The sequence below is a fragment of the Rhipicephalus sanguineus genome, chromosome 3 (assembly GCF_013339695.2).
Source record: "Rhipicephalus sanguineus isolate Rsan-2018 chromosome 3, BIME_Rsan_1.4, whole genome shotgun sequence".
Classification (NCBI taxonomy): Eukaryota; Metazoa; Arthropoda; class Arachnida; order Ixodida; family Ixodidae; genus Rhipicephalus; species Rhipicephalus sanguineus.
In genome coordinates this window covers 174,411,711-174,435,810 of record NC_051178.1, presented here as the reverse complement: position 1 = coordinate 174,435,810, position 24,100 = coordinate 174,411,711, and the positions used below count along the sequence as shown (strand labels likewise).

General features: G+C 42.0%; 1 protein-coding gene across 1 annotated transcript in view; it reads right to left on the bottom strand.

The window, feature by feature from the left end:
- The window catches only part of LOC119386106 (Fanconi anemia group D2 protein homolog), a 41,038-nt gene that overhangs the window by 536 nt on the left and 16,402 nt on the right, over positions 1–24,100 (bottom strand). The window contains exons 17-34 of the mRNA XM_049414221.1: positions 22,926–23,060; positions 20,504–20,635; positions 19,062–19,169; positions 18,601–18,651; positions 18,173–18,465; positions 17,204–17,405; positions 15,227–15,306; positions 14,384–14,509; positions 12,989–13,205; positions 12,042–12,150; positions 9,910–10,027; positions 7,722–7,815; positions 6,948–7,100; positions 6,072–6,185; positions 5,814–5,942; positions 4,907–5,025; positions 1,882–1,995; positions 89–334 (exon numbers count right to left, since the gene is read on the bottom strand). Of these exons, the coding sequence (XP_049270178.1) occupies positions 89–334; positions 1,882–1,995; positions 4,907–5,025; positions 5,814–5,942; positions 6,072–6,185; positions 6,948–7,100; positions 7,722–7,815; positions 9,910–10,027; positions 12,042–12,150; positions 12,989–13,205; positions 14,384–14,509; positions 15,227–15,306; positions 17,204–17,405; positions 18,173–18,465; positions 18,601–18,651; positions 19,062–19,169; positions 20,504–20,635; positions 22,926–23,060 (2,540 nt within the window). The remainder of the gene's footprint in view (positions 1–88; positions 335–1,881; positions 1,996–4,906; positions 5,026–5,813; positions 5,943–6,071; positions 6,186–6,947; positions 7,101–7,721; positions 7,816–9,909; positions 10,028–12,041; positions 12,151–12,988; positions 13,206–14,383; positions 14,510–15,226; positions 15,307–17,203; positions 17,406–18,172; positions 18,466–18,600; positions 18,652–19,061; positions 19,170–20,503; positions 20,636–22,925; positions 23,061–24,100) is intronic.

Sequence of the window (24,100 nt, the reverse complement as noted above, 5' to 3'; positions counted from 1 at the left end):
ACTTTAGGTGTCCCTTCAATTAAAAGCAACAAAACTGGCCCAAAAGAAGGACTGAAACAGATAAAGCAAGTAATGGACAACAGCAGACCTGAGCATGACCTGAAGGCACTCGTTGAAGTGTGTTCCCTGTGGCCTCTGCGGCACATTTGATGTGCCAACACGACAGAGCCAGTTGCGCCGAAGGAAGCCCTCGGCGACCTCACGGATGCCACGCTGCTCCAGCGAGTACATCTGAGCACGGTCGGCGACTGTTCCCAGAAGGCGCAGGAGGGCTGTTGCTCCCGCTGGGTCTGTCACAGACTCGGCAAACTTGGCAAAATATGAGAAGGCCCGCCTAGAACAAAGAGCAAGTTAGCAGTTATTACAAAGACTAAGCTCAATCAATCAATCTGTTTTATTTCAGTTTTTCATGTACAACGACAAAACGAAATAGGAGAAAAAGCAGCTTTGTTGCAGCTTGACAGAGTTCCTACCACCCATACAGCAGCAATAAATATAGTATGCGCAGGAAATGATCATACAGAGAAGTTTTTCTTTTTACAGCTTCACAATTATAGGTCTAACATCTCACACAATGTAATAAGTAACTTAATATGAAGTATAAATGCAATAAATACAAAAAATACATCAATACATGCATCAGTTACTACCATTCCGAACTTATTACCATATTGTTCTTACATGCCTGAAAGCTAATGTAAAATACATAAGTTAGAAAATAAAATACAAATCTTCAAAATCATAGGGAAAAATTACACCTGCATCCACTTAACCATTCCAGCATCCCTGATGTACGCTATGTTATTGCGTTCCCATCTCACACCGTCTCCGATGTACATGTAAAATCTTTACTCTTCCCACTCTGCTGGCGCACAGTAACGGAAGTGGGTGCCCTGCAAAGTGGTTTTACCATTTACTGCCTACTTCTAGAAGCATTACTTCTCTCACTTAATTTGTGTAGTCTGGGATTCGTTAGAAGCTGCAGTGTGTGCCCAGTCAAGGGTGTGGTCGTGCTGCATGGAGTGTGCACATTTGCAGAGAGGAGTGGCTCTCTTACTAGGTACACCCTCTGCGGCCACATTCTCTGTTAAAACATCTGCACTGTAGCACGAAACCACTGCTCTTGCCTGTTTCTGCCATCTGTCATGTGCACAGGATTCTTCTTTAATTTTTTAATCTCCGCAACCTATGCTGCGCTGTGCCTCCTTTCCGACGACTAGGGATGCATAGACATTGGTAGCATTACTGGTACACAGTAAGTGAACTTTTTCAGAAGTTAACAGTTTAGTAACCCACTTCGTAATCACCATACTAGCTATTTCACACTTAACACTTCTTTCTTTTATTCTCCAATAAAAGAAAGATCATTGTCTCTTTGTGACCAGAAACAAGGGTAAACAAGTTGCTCCAATTTTCCACGATGTGGTGCTGTGGGCCAAAGTGGAGGTTTGCAAATTCTATAATCGAGAAACCCTGCCACACTACTAACACCAATCCCTGTGTAGGAGTACTCATATACAGGCCACCATCCGTAAAAGCAAAACGGTTGGTAAACAATTTGCACATTCAGTAAAACTCAAGCAGAGCATGCGCACAAGTGATCACAGAGACAATGACCAGTGTGTAGAGGTAGAGAAGAGGAAGAAGAAGCACTTGCGTCTATCGCTGAGTGGATTATCAGCATTTGTGTTCAGCTGGGGTTACCAGGTTTTACATTGTTCCTAGCAAGATATTAGTGCCTGTCCTAACAATAAATCGTCATAAGACATTTGGTGGAGGTTGCTGCAATAGCCAGCTTCACCCTGAAACTTTTCTAGCACTTCACGCAGCAACAGGACTTAGCAAAAGCAAACAAAAGTATCCTAGAGTGGCCGCACTCACTTTCCCAGAGCCATGACGTAGGCCTGTGTCAACTGTGTTGTTCCAATGCGATCGGATATGGAACGAAATGCCTCACACAGCTGGTCTCGGTTGTCACTTGTCTCAAAACCATTCCTGTAAAAATCAAATTGTGAGACATTATCAGATGACAAGTACAATACAAGTTGCATCGAGTGCGGAACTAGTACATATTGCTTTCTTAAACATTACTTATAAGCATAGATTTATTACTGCTCCGCCATGGTGGTCTAGTGGTTATGGTGCTGGAGTGCTGACCCGAAGGTCGCGGGATCGAATCCCGGCCGTGGCAGCGCATTTCCTATGGAGGCGAAAATGTTTGAGGCCCGTGTACTTAGATCTAGGTGCACGTTAAAGAACCTCAGGTGATCGAAATTTCCGGAGCCCTTCATTACAGCATCCCTCATAATCATATCGTGGTTTTGAGATGTTAAACCCCAGATATTATTATTACAGATTCATTACTGAAATCGAGCATTCGAGAAAAACTCATTTGGTCGGGAATGCTCATGGTCAAAAGTAAAAGGAAAATGCCAACCAAATACAAAAATTAAAATAAAAGGATGTTTCGGCTCCCGTATGGGGGCCGAAACGTATTTTTTAGAGCTGTGCGAATAGCAAAATTTTGGGTGCGAAGCGAATTCGAATAATAAAGATTGAGTGCGAATCGAATCGAATAATTTCGAATAATTTTCTAATATTTCTCAAACATTTTTCGAATAATTCGAAGTGAAATTACAGAAAAAGTTGCAGAGAATCCCTAAGTATGTGCTTGTGAGATAGCAACATGAAAGTGTTTCTTTTCGCTAGGTTGATGAAGCGCTGGTGGGGTCATATTTCATAGTTGTCTTTCTTATCAAGAATGAGGCAATGTAGAGGCCGAATGGTATTTATGTACATGATTTGGTGCAACCAAAGTGTTGCCGACAACACTTTACACGTGATAGGCAGAGATGCCATTTCCTCAGCCTCTCCTTCTCTTTCAACTTCTGTGGAAGTTCAACTGATGGTGTGCTCTCTTCAAGTCCGGAGTTCCAAATCTGCCTTGTAGACGTCGATATATAAGAACATCTGAAATTTTAGATGCTAAAAAGCTTTGGCGTCCGATTTTTCGGACTTCCTGCCCAAATTTCAGGTCCAAAACAGCATTAATTGAGCCCCCAACTCTGCCACATCTTTCATCTCCATATTGGAACCAGCGTTTTCTTGAGTTAATACATTTGCGACCGTAGCTGAGCTTGAAAGGCAGCTTTGCCGCAATACGGGGGTGTGATGAGGTGAAGCATATTGAAAATCTAGGGACCACTTCCAAACGGACGTTGACTGTCTCTTGGCCAAGTTCGACCGTAACGGACCTTGAAAGGCAGCTTTGCCGCAATACGGGGGTGTGAGGAGGTGAAGCATATTGAAAATCTAGGGACCACTTCCAATCAGACGTTGACTGTCTCTTGCCTAAGTTCGACCGTAACGGAGCTTGAAAGGCAGCTTTGCCGCAATACGGGGGTGTGATGAGGTGAAGCATATGAAAATCTAGGGACCACTTCCAACCGGACTTTGTCTCTTGGCCAAGTTCGACCGTAACGGAGCTTGAAAGACAGCTTTGCCGCAATACGAGAGTGTAATGAGGTGAAGCATATTGAAAATCTGAAGGGGTCACTTTCAACCGGACGTTGACTGCATTTGTCTTTGGCAAGTTCGAATAGTTCGAATAGTAAAATTTCAGTGCGAATCGAATCGAATAGCAAACACTATTCGAAAAATATTCGAAATTTCGAATATTCGCACACCCCTAGTATTTTTATATTAAAGTTCGTTTTGTACTTGGTCGGCGTTTCCCTTTTACCTTTGACCATGGATTTATTACTTGCGAGCACCAGAGGGGAAAAAAAAAAAAAACATTTCAGATTCACTTTGTTGCAGTCAATATAATTTATTCCAGGAATATCTGTGCAAGGTAAACTGAGATTTTAGTACTACCAAGTCAAAAAGGAAAAAGGCCAGAGAGCTTACCTATGTTGATGTGAATACAATTACAAATTCTTATTACAAAGTCACAAGTTGATACTACGCCTTGTGTACTGTTTCTTTGCAGTGTCATTGCATAGCATTGTACCCAATGATAATGTTACTAGAAGCGTTGTTTTACAGCACAGCTTCCCTCTTTGAAAAATAGGGCACACAAACATTCAAAACGAGAATCCTGCTAATGTTTACGGCAGAATGCCATATGTCACTGGAGTAAAAGTTCTGCATGCAGTGATCAAATAAAATGTGACGAGGTGTCAATGGTATCAGACCTTGCATGTGAGACTTCGAATACTACACCTGCACGCCCTTTCCATGCTAAAACACCATTAATTTCACTGCATGTGTGCATCATTACTTTTTCATGTCAGAATATAACCATACTCTGTTTCACACTTTAGTAGGTAACACTGTAATAACTATGTGAGCAGTCCAACTAACGAACTTTTGCTCCTGTTGGTTTGCAGTGCAGTTTACTACTTGCAATGCTTTACACAGAACTATGACATATGCTGTGACTATAACTTGTAAACGTAAAGTTATGTCGTATTCCATATTATGCATGCAATGTACTATGTTCTGGCTGCAAGCTCCAGGGGTGCTATAGGGACACTGGTCACAGAAATGTGTCACTCAGTGGTAAATACCATATTTTCTTGCATATAATCCATACAAAAAAAAAAAAGTCCTTCAAAAGTGGTGGTGTGGGTTTATGCAGGGGCGTGTTATATGCGAGAAAATATGGTATGTTGAAACCTTTATTGTCTTCAAAGCAGTAAGTATGCTAGAGCATTTTGTAACAATGCGTAATATTTAATTCTACATTTAATGCTACCTTAACCGAACTTATATAATGTCTTATATATGTGGCGCACTACTTTTTAAAGTCACAAATATGTGGAGTCAAAGAAGTCTCTCTAGCCTAAGGTAGCATTTCCTGCTATGCGTGAAATGGAATAATTAAGTTAATGCACAGACTTACCATGAAAAGAAAGCATTCAGGCAGGTCAGTAGCAGAGTCATGCAAGACGCCGTCTCCTTAGCTATATTTGTAAACATAGACGCTGCATCGACAACGCCGTCATTTTGAGATATCAAGTCCTGGGAATAAAAAGAGAGAGATTAAAATAAAAACACTGTTCACTCTTAACTTTATTATAATTATAATAATTATTATTATTGTGCTGTTTTCATACCTAGAAATAAAGGCAGTCTGACCATTTTGGTAGCATAATTGCTGTACAAGTAAAGTGCCAGGGAGCAAGTTTTTCCCCAGAAACAGGGAACGTTAGCCAACTGAAGAATGACAACTTTGAAGTGACAGTGCTGAGAATTCGATTGAGAAATTGATAACTGCAATAGTTCCATCTTCAAAGTCTTAATAGTTTAATTAATCTACTTAAGGTTCAAACAGAGATGCAAGAATAGGATAATCTGATTAAGATACAAAAACGCAAAGGCATGATGAATAAGACAGTGTACCATCGAAAAAGTACTTTTCTTTTTTAGTTAACAGAAATTATTTGGGTTCGGTAGCTTATGCAAAGGGCTAGGTCAGTGATACTATGCAAAACAGATTCCGAACATTATGAAGTACGACATGCCATGAGAGGCTAACACCAATATATATCTGAAAGCAGCCTGAAGATTCACTTCCTTAGTTGACCTCCATCTGCCACACGTTGCGGCAATGTCAATTTTTTCAGAGGAGTTATTGGAAAACCACTAACAAACAACAAACAAGCCACAAGGTACAACCCCATTTATGCAACACTTCAATTAAGCCACCAATTTCAATGAGAACTTCCACTTATGTACACGACAGAGTGGCAATGTGTGCTTGCGAACACGAGTTTTTCATGAAACATTGCCCATGGTAACTGCTTTACCTGAAAGTACCCGCTGACGTCCTCCAGGAGGGAGCACAGGTGCGGAACCACACTGACCATGAACTTGACCACGTCGGGCTTGGGACTGAGAGCCAAGTTGGAGAAGCCAACATCACGTGGCACCTTGGCCTGTGTGCAACATTCAGAGAAAGCGACAACACGCCTCGTAAGACCGTTGCGCAAAACCAGTACAACACCGCAGTGGGTGCACCGGAGAAGAGAGAGATTATTTAGCAGGCATTGTTAAAAAAACTACACCTTGAACGGAAATGCACGCTTTGGTCCACTGGAGGGTAGAGCCCAGTCCAGCTTGGCGGCTAGCTCTCCGAGCACAAATAGAAGCTCAGTCGTCGTAAGCTTTGAAGGCGATGACTGCAAGTAAAACCGAACATCAGGTCAGTCCACCTTAAGCCACAATTTTTGCTTCTGAGGCCTTTAAAGGGACAATGAAGAGAAATGCAAAATTTGTCTTTATAACTGCTCCATACTCATAATGATTCATCTTCAACTGATTGGGGATTGGGGGAAAAGAGAATAAAGAAGGTAAAGGCAGGCAGGTTAGCCAGGTTGCAACACAGCCGGAGACAGAGAGTACAAGACATTCAAGGAATCCTCAACGAATACACTTTGTCTTCTTGAGCAGCTTTCCAAAAAGGAGAAAATCACAGTCTTCAGCAAAACTAATGCTTTTAGAGAGAGAAAAATGGAAGTTAAATGCAAAAAAAAAAGTCACCTGGATTTAGAACTTACTGTTATGGCACAGAGAGAAAACTGCATGATGTCAATGAGAAAAGACATTGTAACAGAGCAATGCCAATTTAAAAAAAGAATGAATAATAAAATTTCCAGCTGCAAGTAGAGATCTCAATAAATAAAAGCTGAAGTGCCTGGCACCAGGTTTCCAGAGATGAAGCAGCATGACACTTTTCATACAAGTTGCTACTGCTGGAATTACATCAGAGTAGTGGTTAAATAAGCGGTGAGATACGCGCAAGTCATTTCTCATGCTAAACGGCCAAAAAGCACCTGTGTAGATTTACACAGAATCCTGTTAGAGAAACACCCTAAACATTTCAAAACAGATCTTCATCAATGTTTATGTGCAGCACCAATTTTAAGGATTTCCTATCGCACCTCACTGCCACCGGTGACCAGCCCGACATTGAGAATGTCGAAGACGTCAAAGTCGAGTTCACGCAGGAAGGGTCGCCAAGATGCGGACAGCGAACCCATTGCAGTCACTTCCGGCTCATCTGCTTCTTCATCCTCGTTGCCACTTTCGGCACCCTGCACATTTCGCATTCCAATGAAATAAGATTTAATAATTCCTTGTATGTTCATTCTGTGACACAAAGAATAAAGTTCTCCACTAATGCATAAACTTTAAAATTAGTAATTACATTACGAGTCTTTAGTGATGAGAAATCATTGAACAGGAAATGTCACTGGAGCAACATTTTAAAAAGAGGACTTGTCTTTGTCAATTGTAATGTAATGTGTCTTGTGTTCGTTTTAGCACAATGGGCAAGATGCAATGATTTGCTGATGACGTGCCCGCCAAGACTCGCACTGAAGAAGGCTAGAGTTTATGAAACCTTGTCTGATCCAAAAGAATCACGAAGAAAAACTCACAAGTATTGGGTTGGTCCAAAAGTCCAAGTGTTTTTTTTTAGTGCATATTTTACGTGCGAAAGAAAATGTGTTGGCAATGTTTTAAGTTACTCAATAGAGGAAATAGTCTGTTTAGTGCTTCAATGCTGGAATCCTTTTTGTTTTTTTGGGTCATTAAAATGTATTAGCGTCAGCAAAATCAGATTTATAGTTAGCAGTTTTCAAAAACTAAAAGAAAGAACAGAACATCTAAAGGTCTAAATGAATTTGTTGCCAGCTGGCTTTCATTTAGCTTACGTCTTCGTCAAGATCTGGAGGTGAAGCTGTTCTGGCCGACGGCCCAGCCTCATCACCCGAATCTTCGTCAGAGAAAAGCTTTCGCTTTTTGCCCCTGCACAAGAATGTAAACACATCAACAATAACCCAGGCTGCTGCATCAATCAAATTTACTGAACAAGGCTTAAAACTAGGGGTGCGCGAATATTCGAAATTTCGAATATTTTTCGAATAGTGTTTGCTATTCGATTCGATTCGCGCTGAAATTTTACTATTCGAACTTCCCAAACACAGATGCAGTCAACGTCCGGTTGAAAGTGACCCCTTCAGATTTTCAATATGCTTCACCTCATTACACTCTCGTATTGCGGCAAAGCTGCCTTTCAAGCTCCGTTACGGTCGAACTTAGTCAAGAGACGGTCAACGTCCGTTTGGAAGTGGCCCCTAGATTTTCAATATGCTTCACCTCATCACACCCCCGTATTGCGGCAAAGCTGCCTTTCAAGCTCCGCTACGGTCGCAAATGTATTAACTCAAGAAAACGCTGGTTCCAATATGGAGATGAAAGACGTGGCAGAGTTCGGGGCTCATTTAATGCTGTTTTGGACCTGAAATTTGGGCAGGAAGTCCGAAAAATCGGACGCCGAAGCTTTTTAACATCCAAAATTTCAGATGTTCTTATATATCGACGTCTACGAGGCAGATTTGGAACTCCGGACTTGACGGGAGCACACCCTTCTCCGCCACATCAGTTGGGCTTCCACAGAAGTTGAAAGAGGAGGAGAGGCTGAGGAAATGGCATCTCTGGCTATCACGTGTAAAGTGTTGTCGGCAACACTTTGGTTACACCAAATCATGTACATAAATACAATTCGGCCTCTACATTGCCTCATTCTTGATAAGAAAGACAACTATGAAATATGACCCCACCAGCGCTTCATCAACCTCGCGAAAAGACACTTTCATGTTGCCATCTCACAAGAACATACTTAGGGATTCTCTGCAACTTTTTATGTAATTTCACTTCGAATTATTCGAAAAATGTTTGAGAAATATTCGAAAATTATTCGAAATTATTCTATTCGATTCGCACTCAATCTTTATTATTCGAATTCGCTTCGCACCCAAAATTTTGCTATTCGCATAGCTCTACTAAAAAACGTTTATTTATTTATTTATTTATTTATTTAAATACCTTCACGGCCAGAGGCATTGGAGAGGGAAGTGATTACAAAGAAAACAATATAAAAATAACAAAAAAAGCAAATAGATAAAATTGTAATTATAGAATGAGTAATTATACGATGAAGAGTTGCCTGCCCCTAAGCTGCAACTGCAACGCAGGCAGCTTATGAGTTAAAGGGACACTAAAGAGAAAAATAAATTGAGCAATTTCAATGAATCACCCTTTTGCAAAAACAAAACAGCCGCTCTTATCTTTGTTAAGGACTTGACAAACCAGAAAAAAAGATCCGCAGGAACAACAGACGAGCGGTGACGACAGCCAAGTTTCCGCACCATACTGACGTGCTGGTGCTGAGGTTTGAGTGTGATACTCAAAATATAAAACACTGCCTTTCATTTTCTCTGATAGGAATAGCTAGCTTACCATGAAATTAGAAGAAAAATAGCTTTTAAAGAACACATTGAATGTCTCAACTAATTTAGTGGTCCTCTTTAGTTGGACTGAAAAGAAAGGGGGCAACAATATGATTACCAAATTATTTTGTTTATCGATGCAAAAGAGTAGAGGGGTTCACATGGTTACTCACAGAATGAAACAGGGCTTTCAGTGCACTTTGAAATTGAAAAATGTATACTACTATATATGTGCAAGTTTACACAATACTGTGATCTTTTTGCAAGCCTGCAAAGTTAGTGATATAAAGTAAAGCTCCCGTAAGCATTTGCTCTTCTTCCTTTTTTTTGTGTTAAGGCTTCAGCCTAATGATCTCTTTCCCTGCTGCTCCTTGAAGCAACCTACAGCTCTACACCAAATGCCACCCCCTTTTAAAAAAAAGCAGCTATACATGGCGAAATTTACATGCCCTAATGTGCCATTTTGCATGTATGCTTTCTTTCTTTGCAGTGAAAGTAACATGCACAAACACCTTTCGGCTAAGACATTCATGGCGATAGGCTCATGCAGAGACAAGGTGTTCACTCGTGAAAGTAAGAGTGGTCTGTCTAGATAGACTAATGTACACACTTTCCAGTTGCCTTTCCCTTGCGCTTCTTCTTCCCCACTGGGTAGTTAACAACAGGAGGCTTGGTATCCGCATCATCGATGTCAAACACAGCCAGTGGAGGCAGATAGCCGGGCACACCTGGTAAAAGAACGTGTTGAGAGGTGTTTGCATTACGGCATTCAACAAAAGTCAGACTGTAGATTTGCACAAGACAACTAGAAAACCACCACCACCACCATGATCATGCTTATTTGACATTATTTCTTCCATAATGCTCCACTCTAAGTTAGGCATGGATCCCCAGCAAATGCAGTGCAACCAAAATTTTCAAAAGTGATCAAAGGGATTGTCAACCCAGAAGCTTCAAAATAAAAACTATTATCCTTGCCAATCGTGAGGAGCTAACATGTCTACAAGTCTTTGCTTCATGTGACGAGAGATTTATTGATTTGGCAGCAGCATCAATGTGACAAGAGGCAGCAGCAAAAAAGGGAATTCATCAGGAAAAGTTTCAAATACGCACATATTTAACTTGGCTCACCAGAATGCTATTAAAGGGACCGACAACTGCCCAGAATATGAAATCAGTTGACTACACTGATGTAAAGATTGTCCGTCGCATTGACTCAAACCAACCCTGTTTTTTTCGTGAGAGATGGATTTATATTTTTATTTCTTAATTGAAAGTCGCAAAAAATGACCTGTGGCGCCTCTGGCGGCAAAAACATGAATGATCCGATGAAGACGGCCACGTGACCATTGATTGCTGTACACGGTCGACGATTTTTTGTTAGTATTGAAATATTGTTCGTTTCTTTATATTAAAATTTATTACTCCATAATAATAATGTACATATAGGCCTGCCTTAGTAGTATGCATTAAAGTGGCGCTGCCTTCGCATGACGTAATGATCCCATGCTCGTCAGCGCCTCTTGAGCAACTTTTCAGCGTGCTCATGCAACTGTGCACGCAGTTTCCAGGTCGCTAAGATTTTGGAGCGACATAGTTTTGCCACCTACACCCCGTCTCAGAAATGACGCGCGCTGCTACTCGACGCGGCCGCGCATATGCGTAGTGACGTTTTCGATGACTTGGCTTGGCTCGTGCATCGTGAGAGTAATGACGCTGGGATAAGCCACCCATGACATAGGCGCAGGCAACCTTGGACGCACGCGCACACAACGCGGTACAAATACAGGGAAGGTGTATAATGCCACATCATCTCATTGTAACAGCTTGTTATTTTCAAAAATAGTTGAAAAGCTATAAATAAAGGTGGTTAAGCATAGTTACAGGAACTCCTGCGAAAGCCGAACAACGATAGCTTTCACAAATCGCAAAAAGGGCTGGTGGCATCGCTATCAATTCTCAGTGTTGCTAGAGGAAGGCTGCATCCGTGTTTAGAGTCTTTCAGATCGAAAAATACTGCTTGTAAAATAACTACGTGCTTTTGGGATTAACTACTGCAGCTACAAACACTGCTAAGGGTGAGCTTTCTGTCGCGTCGTAAAAAAATGGGTCCAGAAAAATCAGTTGTCGGTCCCTTTAACATAATCATTACAATCACACATGCTTAATTGAAGTGCACTGCAGGGCAAAGACTTACTATGCTGTCCATGCACACTGCAAAAATGTCAAGATCGAGGTCATCACTCTATTTGATTATCTGTTACCCAGCAGCATCTCTTTTTCTTTGGAGTCCCTTTTGCTGATCTAACAGGTTTAAACTTCCTAGCTAGGTATTTGTCATATGCGTTACACATCCTGTTTGACTTGTTTTTCTTAATTTTGTCTAAAATACTATCATTAACCCACATTATGTTGTCTTTTCATTAAACCTTTAAAATGTGGTGCCTACAATTCTAATTTCCAATCACTCACCGTGCCCTAATCAGCTCCCATTGACAAGTTCATACCCCTGATGGTTAATACCAACAGTTTTCTTTTCAAAGACATCAGGCAGGAGATGCTTGTGGCCTGGATGTATGCATCATACGCTCTGCAACCTATCATTCTAATGCTGTCTTTTTTCCGTCTATCTGCCACACGGTGCCAATCAAAATGGTACACTTTGCTTCGCAAAGCCAACAAGTTACTGTAGGCACGATATCACACTACCAACAAGCATTGGTAGTGATGAAAGAATGCTACCTTGTAGCCACTTCTCGAGGCACTTTTGCAGCTCAACAATTCGGCGAATTCGGTCCACCATCTTCGCTCTAGTCTGCTCGTCCCGCAGAGCACAGAACCCGTTGACGAGCTGTGCATAAGGTTGGCAAAACACGGGCAAGGTATGGTCAAGCCTCATCATAACAAAGTCAAAGCACATTTGACACACAAACAGCTTTGCTATATCCGAAATAAACGTACATTTGAACACTGTATCAATAGCAAGACTATTATTAAATAACTTCGGTATAACCGATAATTTGTTATATCCAGATTCCTTATATTGCAGTTGGACTGTCTTTGAAAGGCTGAGCACTGCCCTAGGATTACTTTTTCGTTATGCTGTGCTGGCTGAAAATAAGAATGGCTGCTTGTGCATAGGTGCCAGCCTTTGCTTATTGCACACTGTGAAAGTGTGTTCTGCGATCTTTCCTACATGTCAAACAGTTAGCCCATGTGGAATGAAGATCAGACACTCAGCAGACTGACTTCCTCTGCACAAAGGATGCGAAACAAAAGTAGTATATATGTGGCAACGAACCCCCAGAATATTTCTTTGAAATGGGCAATACAAGCTACATCTGCTACTTTATGCAACCATCAAACAAATGAGCACACAAAGAACAAGGTAGGAAGCATGACAGAAACATTAGGACGCAGCAGGATCTTCTTTTTTTTTGCACTTGGGCAGGTCCACACTACTTTTCCTAAGCCTCACGGCACTGAGTATTCCTGACATTACCAACAAACAGCCAAACTTTACAATGTCTTCATGAAACCTGACCTCAGCACAATGAGAAGAAACAGAAACTGGGCTGTAAGTGTCAGTTTTTTTAACCTTGTACCTTTGTTTCTTTTATGCAAGTAGACATCTACATGATTAATACAGCCCTCATGTACGTATGAGCTATATGCCAAAAGTGATTCACCTCTCGAAACCAGTTGACACAATAGAAGGATGCGGAGACAACAGTTTCTCGCTGCTCGATGGAAAGTGTGTGAAACGAACTGCGCACATCAGAAGCGGGCATCTTCACCGGACATCCGAGCAGGGCGTCTATGCCATCTAGTGCCTCGCCACTGGTCGTCTGCTCCGCAATGCGCAGCAGACGAAACAAGGAGCACAGGGTAAGCAGAGAACGGTGTCTACAAGGAAAAGAAGTAAAATCAGCTGGATTAGTTGACTTTTGAATATGCTCATGAAACAAGCTAAGTTGCACACGCTGCGAAAAATGTAGCCTGACACAACAGGACCACACTCAACTTTTTTCAAGAGGCAGGTTATTCGGACATGAGGAATAATAGGTTAACTTATAGAGTTGACGCAAGAAAAATCAGTTTAACATAAGCATTCAGTTAAAGGGGTACTGACACGAAAATTTTCATTTGTCGTTTTCTTGCATCAAATGAAAGGCCAAGCCCTCAAGAGCCTAGAAAATGTACTGCTAACCGTGAGTGCACCCTGAAAAGGTAATTACAGTATGTTTTTAAAAGCTAGTTTCGGTTCATACTGTACCCTGACGTCACAACACGGTATGAGCTTCTCATCACGTGTTCGCGCAAGATATCGTGACGTGTCCACGGCCGCTCCGCACCGTGGCTTCGTTGGTGACGCACAAGAGGCCATTTTGAATGTTTTGGTGACGTACAAGCGGCCATTTTGGAAGTTTTGGTACCTGACGTCATCAAAAATAGCCAGACTGCAGCGTGAAGTGACCAGAATTAGTACTGTAGCCCTATGTCAAGCTAGCGTCAATGTCGGTAGGTGCCCCATGGGAATATTGACTTTAATATCAAAATAAAATATCTCATCAGCATTTGCTGAGCTTCACACTTGCTCAGAGCCGTCTCTGTGTACAGGAGATTAGTATGGCAGAGTAAACTCGCTTTCGGAAAATGGCGTCGGTATTCCTTTAAGGCAAACTCTGACAGCCACCACTGACAGATGCTACTTACAGGCATGCAAGGCACACATGTAAGAGATGACACAAGAAGCAAATGGCATTTCTTTGGACATAAAACAACTATGACACTCTTGCTCATGACATGAAAACATGCAGAGATGACATCGCAGAAACAATAAATCAGGAAATATTAATATGTCTTTAATTAGGTGGGCAAATTTAGTTTCCCAACGACACACAAAAATGTAGAAAAGTACTCACCAATCTTGTACATAAGTACCGTGAAACTTGCATGTGGTTAAAAAGGAAAAGAGGAGCAAGAAGAAGAGAGAGGAAGGTTGTGCAACAATTCTTAACTTATTACACAAAGAGTTCAAATCAATGTGACATTTTCAAACACCTGAACATAAGGTCACATACTTGCTTTTCGGCTTGAGCTGCTGCTGCTGTGCCTTCTCACTAAGAAGCAAAGGAAGCAAATTGAGGGCAATTGCTCCTTCAGGCAGGTTGTCCAAACCATAGCACAACTCATTTCGGACTGGTTCGCTGGAAGAAAAGATAAGAAATGCAAAAACCCAAATGATGTACTAATTACCAGCACCTGCAGTTTTACTCCTGCTTATACATTGCTTGGGGGAATGAAACAATTTCTGCTGTGGCATTCACACAGTAGCCGCACAGGACATTCCGTTTTTACGATATTACTAGGCAATTCATGTACATAAAGGAATGCTGACACATTTTGAGATGGTACAATACTTTCCACATGCTTTTCGCGTGCAACGATTTGCAAGTAAGCTGGTATACACTAGCTCGCTTCACCATTAGACGGATCATCTCTTTGATTGAACAAGCCTGAAATTAGGTTAAACGGGAACCTGCCTACCATGAAGTGCCTGGCAAGCGGCAAAGAATGCCTAGGGCTAAAGAACAATGACATGTTGGCCGTCATGTTAGCTCTGGAGGGATACCAAAAGAAGTTCGACATAGATCAGCAAAATTAGTATTAAAAAGAAAAACAGGAAGATGCCTAATTTGCATTTTCAAAAACGTACAAACACGGCACCAAAAGTATACCTGTCTGTAACATTTAACTATATTTCTTTGTTCAAGCACATAAGAGGTTTGCATGAAAGAAAGTAAGAACTAAGGAATAATCACTAAGAGATGAAGTACAAAGCTCGTTTACTAGATGCCACTGGAAGCTCGAACCTTTAACTATTCCTTTCACAAAGAATGCACAGATGTCGATTGAAGACTCACGTTTGCTCCAGTTCCCCTTGTATAATGTCAACAATGTAATCGTCCTGAAAGTCTGTGATAATGGTGTCACTGATCCAGGTCTGCGAAATGACAAGACAAAGCACATCACAATAAGATAAAACTATAAAAGCCAATTTCAACCACAGAACAGCATTTAATTCCAGATACCCGAGCAAGAGCAACTGTTTATCAGCTGTCGATGCAGCACCAATGTTTGCAACTAATGACAGCTGTGTCACACCAGGTAACAAATTTTCGGTAGCTACACTTACGCTCTAAAGCTACAAACACATGGATCACACAGCTCCAATTGAAAAGCTTGTTTGAAGTTGTTTCATATTTGACCCTTCCCCAAAACCCTCCTCCCATAAAAAAAAAACAAACCAGAAATCTTAACCACAATACTACTTTAAAGAATCTGCGAAATAACTTGCCTATACGACTGTTACATGATGACATTGTGCTAGCCCACAATTACAACATTTCTCATCATAGACATCAGCTAAAAACTAGAGGTGTGCGAATATTCGAAATTTCGAATATGTTTCGAATAGTGTTTGCTATTCGATTCGATTCGCACTGGAATTTTACTATTCGAACTTTCCAAAACAAATACAGTCATGCCCGATTAAAAGTGACCCCTTCAGATTTTTAATATGCTTCATCTCATTACACACCGGTATTGCGGCAAAGCTGCCTTTCAAGCTCCGTTACGGTCGAACTTTGCCAAGACACAGTCAACGTCCGATTGGAAGTGGTCCCTAGATTTTCAATATGCTTCACCTCATCACACCCCCGTATTGCGGTAAAGCTGCCTTTCAAACTCCGCTACGGCTGCAAATGTATAACTCAAAAAAACGCTGGTTCCAACATGGAGATGAAAGATGTGGCAGAGGTGGGGGCTCAATTAATGTTGTTTTGGACCTGAAATTTGGGCAGGAAGTCCGCAAAATCGGAAGCCGAAGCTTTTTAGCATCCAAAATTTCAGATGTTCTTATATATCGACGTCTACGAGGCAGATTTGGAACTCCGGACTTGAAGGGAGCACACCCTTGTCCGCCACATCAGTTATGCTTCCACAGAAGTTGAAAGAGGAGGAGAACCTGAGGAAATGGCATCTTTGCCTATCACGTGTAAAGTGTTGTCGGCAACACTTTGGTTGCACCAAATCATGTACAGGTCGGTCCACTGTTAAAGGGAACAATTGCGTTCAGGGCATGTCAGGATATCGCTCTCTTGCAACAGTACAGTGGCTTAGATTTACATAAGACTACTGGTGGTTGACAGTTCCGACTCCCTTTGACAGACCAGTACCTTGAACGAACAACGTTTCCACATCCACTTGGAATGAGGTGGGCCAGCAAAATGAAGGGGGCTCATTCGAGTGTTCCCTTTAACAGTGGACCGACCTTACATAAATAAAATTTGGCCTCTACATCGCTTTAAACATACTAATGATTAAAACATAGTTGTGAAAAATCCCTGACCAGACCAAGACTTGATAAGACAACTATGATACACCATCCCACGAGTGCTTCATCAACCTAGCGAAAAGAAACTTTCATGTTGCAATCTCATAAGAATATGCTTAGGAATCCTCTCTAACATTTTTTTTCTGCAATTTCGCTTCGAAGTATTCGAAAAATATTCTAGAAATGTTAGAGAAATATTCGACAAATATTTGATTCGATTCGCACTCACACTTCAATATTCGAATTCGCTTCGCACCCAAAATTTTGCTATTCGCACAGCTCTACTAAAAATATTTGGGGTGCAATAAATGAGAAAGTATTAAGATGAAAGCCATGTACATTATTCAGTTTCTTAAGTCTGAGACTGAATATCTTTATACTAGAGGAACCAAACTGCACTTAGCTGGGTTTTCTGACAAAGAATAACCCTTAATTGCATTCAGTCTGTGAACACAGCCATAAACAATATAAACTGCTGATATAAATACAGGCAGCCAAGGCCTACCTCAATGCTCTGCCCCAGTTCTCCACGAACAACGATCCGGCTGAGCTCATCATAAAAAAGGGACATAGCCTGAGGCCAGCAGGCCGTTGATGCCCTCACGAGCTCGAGGAGTTCGACTGCGGATCGGACCAGTTCCTCAGGAGTAGCGTGGCTCGACGAAGTGGATGCAGACAACTGAAGCGATTCACTCGTCCTGGTTCCCCTGTGAAACGAACACAACGAAACGCTGTTTTCGCTCAGGAAGTTCCTATTTAAATGATTAGTCCTCGGCACACACAAACTGTGAAGCTGCTGGATTACTGCTGCTGTCCCTTCAAATATTGTAGAAAGTTTACTTAAGGGGAACTGTGCTGAGTTGCAAAGCATTCATCAATCAGAGTTACATCGACATTTGCACTAAGGAGTGCAGCGTAGGGACAAGTAGCCAACATAGCCAAAAGTTAGCCGACATTAGCCAGTACTAGTGTATCATGCGTGTAAATACAGTTGGCTTCATATAGCAAGCCTCACAGAAACTCGTACACTTTTCACCTTGCGTTGTATACCTTGCCTTGATTAAATGAAGGAGGGGAATCTATATCGCAATTATTACACTTCACTTAAAATAGTGCAATTAACGTCCCCTACACCTTCGTTGGCTTCATTATAATGGTTTTCATTAAGGCCTTAATTATAGTTATATGTAATAGTTCCATGTCCTCATTAGAGGCGTAGTTCCCAATTTCAGTTCAGAAAGCAGTGCTTTTGATGTTGACCAAAAAACGTGAACCAAGGAAGTCCCTGTTCGCTTTCTACAAAATGCTTTTGATCAAAGCTGATAAATTAAGAGAAAGCCATTTGAAAACAATAATGTAAACAAGAGCTACATTGCAAATGCAAAAAAAAAAAAAAAGAATAAAATAAATTCAGATGATCGTTCAGCAGGATGAAAAGAAAGTATAGTTGGAATGCAAAGTGAACACAGCTCACTTGGTTGAGGCCATGGCTTTGACTGTCATCAGCGCTGCAACAACACCGATCCTCTTGGATCTGGAAGAGGCATGCGTTGGCAAATATTTCTCGTGAAGTGTAAGAGAATATCTGACATTAAGAGAACCTATCCACCAGGCTAACACGCTCAAATGCCTCCAACACATACGGGGCAAACTTGTTAACCCTATTGTTTTGTTTAGCAGAGAAAAAGATGGTTTAGCAACAACTAATGACAGAAACTCGCAACTTTTCACACTCGATGAAAGTGCCAAAAATGCCTGCTGCACAATCTAAGACAGATGACACACATCACAGAGAAAACAGTACAGGTCTAAATAATCTCCTTATAAGAGCTGATTGAGCCACTACCACCACCATCATCGTCGCCATCATAAAGGAAGAAAGAAAGAAGAAAAGAAACTTGCCTGGGGGCAAGATTTCATCACCATCTTGCGTATTACCATGTGCAACTCGTCCTGTATGGTGTAAAAAACATAACTTTAGCTCAAACTACACCATAATAAAATATTATGGTATCGCTGCATCAGCACCTGGTAAGACAAAAATATTACTGTTGTCTTAAATCTGCGTGGCAATATATTTTCATCAAAACACTCTTTTGACGTGTTCAGGCTGAAAAATCCCGAAAGAAACTTGTGCGTGTTAACTTTTTCTTCTCAAGTTCTAAATACATGATGAGTACGACCAACTTCACACACCTCGTCATGGTTTGGATTGACAGATGGACATAGAATGCATTACAACACTAGTCGCCTCTGAGAGCCGAAATGAAGTCCTTGGCAGTACTACTAGTCTACACAGTTGCTAACGACACTGCGAGATCAAATATAAAGCATGACACAAAATAGCATGCTGCCCTACTCACCTGATATGTTTCACCCTGTCGGCCTCCGCGATAGGCTATGAGAGCAATGATCAGGAAAAGTGTGCGAATTTGGCACAGTGAGAGGTTCCGCAGTATATCCAGCGTGCTCTGCATTTACAACACAAAACCCAAAAGCAGAATAACGCGAGTTACATTCCACGGGTCGTAAGGAAATACAGTTAAGCTGCATTAAAATGAACTCGCTTCACATGTCAAAATACGTTCCTTATATTCACCTATTGTTTTTGGTGTAAATGCTAATGTGGACTGAGAAATAAAATCATAATCATATTACTTCAGCAAATGCAAATATGAAGTGTTCAACAGGCCAGGAGAGGGCCTCCTGTCAATTTCGATCACCTCTTGATGATTTGCTTAGCTGATACAGGACATATGAGAAACAGTGATACGTTTTGTACTGTCGTTAATGCGCAACTGTGCAATCGGTACGTTCACACAGGATCAACACATTATTACAGTTGGTCACTTGAATCATTGTTCTTGTCAGGCTAATGTGGAGGACGTATGGACAAGGCAAACCCAGCTTGAGCTTTCTGACTTTTGTCACAGTACGGTGGGCCTGAACACAAAACACTTGATGACCACGTAAGAAAGTGCTGCAGCGATACAGTGAAAGGACTGAACGTTAGTTCTTGAACAAATTCAAAACTGAGACTGACCACTGAGACTGAGACTGAGACAGACCGACTGAGACTGAGACAGACCAATTTTCCAAATGTAAAAATGGATGAAAATTAATAGAAGTGAGCGAAAATTAATAAAAGGGTTACTGCTGATAGGGTATGTACAGTACTCACAGATTCAAGCGTGACATCAAATCTTTTAGTATAATGACTAGTATTCGCAATTGCTCGAGATAATCATGTCATACCACGACGAATCTGGTCTCTAAAGATAATGTTGGCTCTGATCTACGCGTTCGAGTCGAAATTACACTGATACGACCAGAATTGAAGACGGTGGAAGCAAAAGTATGTGCTGTGCTTAGCCCTAAATTGTCCTGCTTCAATTCGTGAGTACTGTACATTTTTGTCACAGGTGAAAAACGAAGATGATCATCACTTGACTACTAACCACATCAGCGACTGGCATTCTGTGAGCATAATCACGACAGAGAAGCGCCGATTGACACGGCTACTTTTAGAATCTGCACACATTCAAACGACTAAAAATGCGATTAACCGGATGCGGGGTAATCACCCCGAAATAAACATGCACACTCTGCGTCACCCAACACATAAATAGTTGTTCCCACTTCACTGTGAACAAGGGACCCGTAGTGGCCCCCGAAACACCAATATATGTTTGTTTTCCATTGGACAAGGCGAGTGCCTGTTTTATTTCCTCAATGAATTACCCTCGCCTCACGAGTCTTCGTCAAACCTTGGACTAAGATTAAAAATTGCAGTAGTATTGCCAACCTTGAAGAAGCCACCATATGGGGCCATGAGGATCGTGTGCTGACGAACAAGATCCAAGGCACAATCAAAGGCAGCATCCATTTGAGAGGTGACACCGCTTCCGAAATGGGTGACGAGGTTCAGCACCACTTCCTGGAAAGGGAGGGGGCCGTCTTTAAACGAGCATTACGCCAAGCAGAAGTCATCGCAAGACCCTAGAATAAAGGCACTAGAATAAAGTCCCTAGAATAAAGGCACAGAGCTGGAAACAGCAGTGCTGTAGGTGACGTCTGTGATGCACAAGAGCGTGCAGTGTGGTCATCTAATTTCACTGCGTTGTTGTGTTTGCTTGTCAATGACAGATTTATGTGTCAAACATTATGATAGTACTATCAGAATTTTGTACTGTTTCAGTAGGCAGTTGGAACCTAATGCTTATGTGTACATTCAGGTTAGGATTCTTTCATATCAAAACAAGGAGTTGTTCCATATTGAAGATGGTTAATAATCAAATGTAATAATGTGAGAGCATGGAAGCAAAAAGCAAACAGAGCTTCCATTATATCTACATCATGGTTCTAAGTATAACAAAAGCAAGCTGAAAGGTTAATGGAATTAGAATACTGTCAGGTTTACTAAGCCTAAAACTCCGATGACCACCCACATACGTGACACAAACACATGCCTGCACACACACACATATGTACCTCTGATTGATGGACAGGAGTGCAACAGCCGAAATAGGATTCGGAGCAATTTTTGGAGCAGCAAAATGTTGGTCTTGGAGCACAAAAATTCAAATTTGAAGCAGGGTTACGAAAAAAAAACCCTGAATTTTTTAGCCCGAAATCCCGAATTTGAAGCAGTATAACACAGAAGGCTTACTTTTATAAAAGAAAACAAAAATATGTAAAAACCATTCAACATCAGCTTATTCGCACACAGTGCACGTGAACCCTGCTATTTCAATAAAAGCAGTTTGTTGAGCCACCCCACAGTGCGAACAATGACTAAGTCAATAAGAACAATGACTAAGCCCACGTTAGCATTTGCAGGACCTGTCAAATAATTCGACAGGCACTGGAAATGCTAATGTGGACCTGCGAACCTGGCAACCTGGAAATTTGGGAGATTCGTAAAGCAGGAGCAAGTGGGGGTAGCGAAAAAAGAAAACTGCCATACGCTTTTGTTTATTGTTTCTCATGGCCGCAGAAACGCCATAATCAGCAGCTCCAAATGATTGCCTATAATTTTTTAGACGTGAGCGATCATATTAGTACTCGTAATTACACGGCGCGTGCACGAATGAGTAATTAAGGAACAAAATGTGCTGTGTCCCTGACAGCTAGTACTAATAGCCCCTTCTAAAATCTCCGCATGCTTTTCCACAGGACACCAGTGTACTGCGGCAAAAGTGGCTTAAAAAGCATTCTGCACGCAATAAAACAAGCATCAGGAAATTTGAAAACTACTGTCCTTTTCTATTGCGGTAGCAACTATATGGACACTCTCGACGAGTTTTTACCGTCATCTCCCGTATAAAATCCAAATTGATAACATATCCCTGTGCATAGTATGTTCTACCGCGGGTAAAAGCGCGCGAGTGCGGGCTACGAACGCGGCTGAAGCAGGTATCAAACGAGCCAACCCATCTCCGTCGCTCGGAGGGCGCATGCGATAACACCATTCCGCTCGGGAAGCCTGCCATCGAAGCATAGAGGAAACGCTTCGCCCGTCTTGAATGACCGTGAAAAGATGCGAGAGGGGGGCGGGGGGGGGGGGCTGTCGCTCGAGCAGCAACTTTGAACTTTAATTCTAAGGGCGCGGTCGCGATCGCTCGCGCGCGCGCTATCTCGGCAGCCATCAGCGGGCGGCTCGTATATCCTGCTACGTGCTGCGCTCTCAACGCGAAGACACTGTGCAGAAAGAGCATCTTTCCCTGGAGCGGCCGTATTCTCTTACCCCAACATTTTGTAGAGTTACGCGAGATCAGATACAAAAGAGTTTGCTGCCAGCCTCACTTCGTATAAAATTACAATTTGTTGCTATTGCATTCATTGCTTCGTCCTTGTGGTGAAACTGACTTTTTTCTTTTCTTTTGCGCGGGGGCAAGGGTTAGGGTCTGCGCATCTGTATTGGATGACGATGCCCACACTGCCGATGGCCAACGCGGCTTCCATTTCTTGCTCAAATTTGCGCAACTGAGAAAATTTTAAGCTGGTCGGGCATTTCGGCGCAGCGTGGCGCAATTTTATCAAATTTCACGGTTTTGGCTCAGCTTGGTGCAAAAATAAGGAATTGTATCAAATTGGCGCAGCTGTTGCATCCCTGGATGGATGTTCACATGGTACATCCTTGCCAATTTACACAAATGGGAGAAAAATGCTTCTCATAGTTAACACAACTGTTCATGTTATGAAAACAAAATGCAACATAATCATGCCTCTCTGGTGGTGCCTTCGTAGCAGACGAACATGCGCTGGTACATGCGCTCTCCAAACTTCAGCACCTGCGGTTCCGGACACCAGAGCAGCACCTGAGCCAGGTGCATCATTGTGCGGCTGTACACTTTCATCACCTGCCAACAAAGAGGAGGCAGAGTTAAATAAACAATGTGCTTCAGTGCGAGGAAGTCCTTGACATAATGAATTGTTTTGGCCCTTTGCCTAACTCCATGCTCATAAGGAACAGTGTAATTTATTCACAGTATAAAGAAATGTGCAAATTTTAAAAAATTCTTTACTGCAAACATGCAGTTATGATGTGAGGTAATATGGAATTGACAATTGGGATGTCATATCTCATGTATTGCAAGTTTAGTTACGAAAACTGAGACCTTTATAACAGAGCGTGCAAGAGGTGGTGTCCTGCTTCCATATACAAAGGGTTGTATTCACATGGGTGCCATCTCTTTGGGATAAGGATTGGAATATCCACAATGTTGCTTCTGGCAAATCTCCTCATTCTCTCCAGTAAGCAGCAAAGTTGAGTATGAGTACTTTTCCTTTTGTAATTATTAAGTAGTGTTTGTAGCTAGCAAACAAATGCTCCCTCATTCCTGCGATATTCACAGGGCCCCAAGGCTTAACACCATCACTATGTCATGCACTGCCCTTTCTTCGTTATAAGAATCCTTATAGGACCATAGGAATACCCCTTAAAAGCCACTTGAGCAGTATCAAGCAGTCTTTAGGCACTCGTACCGTATAAACGCGTGTAAGGGCCGCACTTTTTTTTCAAGAAATGAGGGCCAATTTTCAGGGTGCGGCCCATACACGCGACATTTTTTTTTTTAAGTAAAAACGCACCAGTTAGCGAACGAAGAGCGTTTATTGCAGTATACGACATTTCTTGCGACATACGTGCTCAATCGTCGTCACTCGGCGAGTCCTCAGACTTGGAGTCCGAGATGAGATGGTGTGCTGCGAAGCGCCGTCACCCCACAAGCAGTCATCTTCCGTGCCATCCAAGCTGTTAGATATCCCGGCGACCTTAAAACTTCGGGACACAATGTCCGTCGACACCGAGCTCTACGCAGATAGGATCCACCCAAGTACAGTCGCCAAGGCTAGTCCCTTCACACGCAGCATGTCCGTTGGGAGTGCAAGACCATCATTC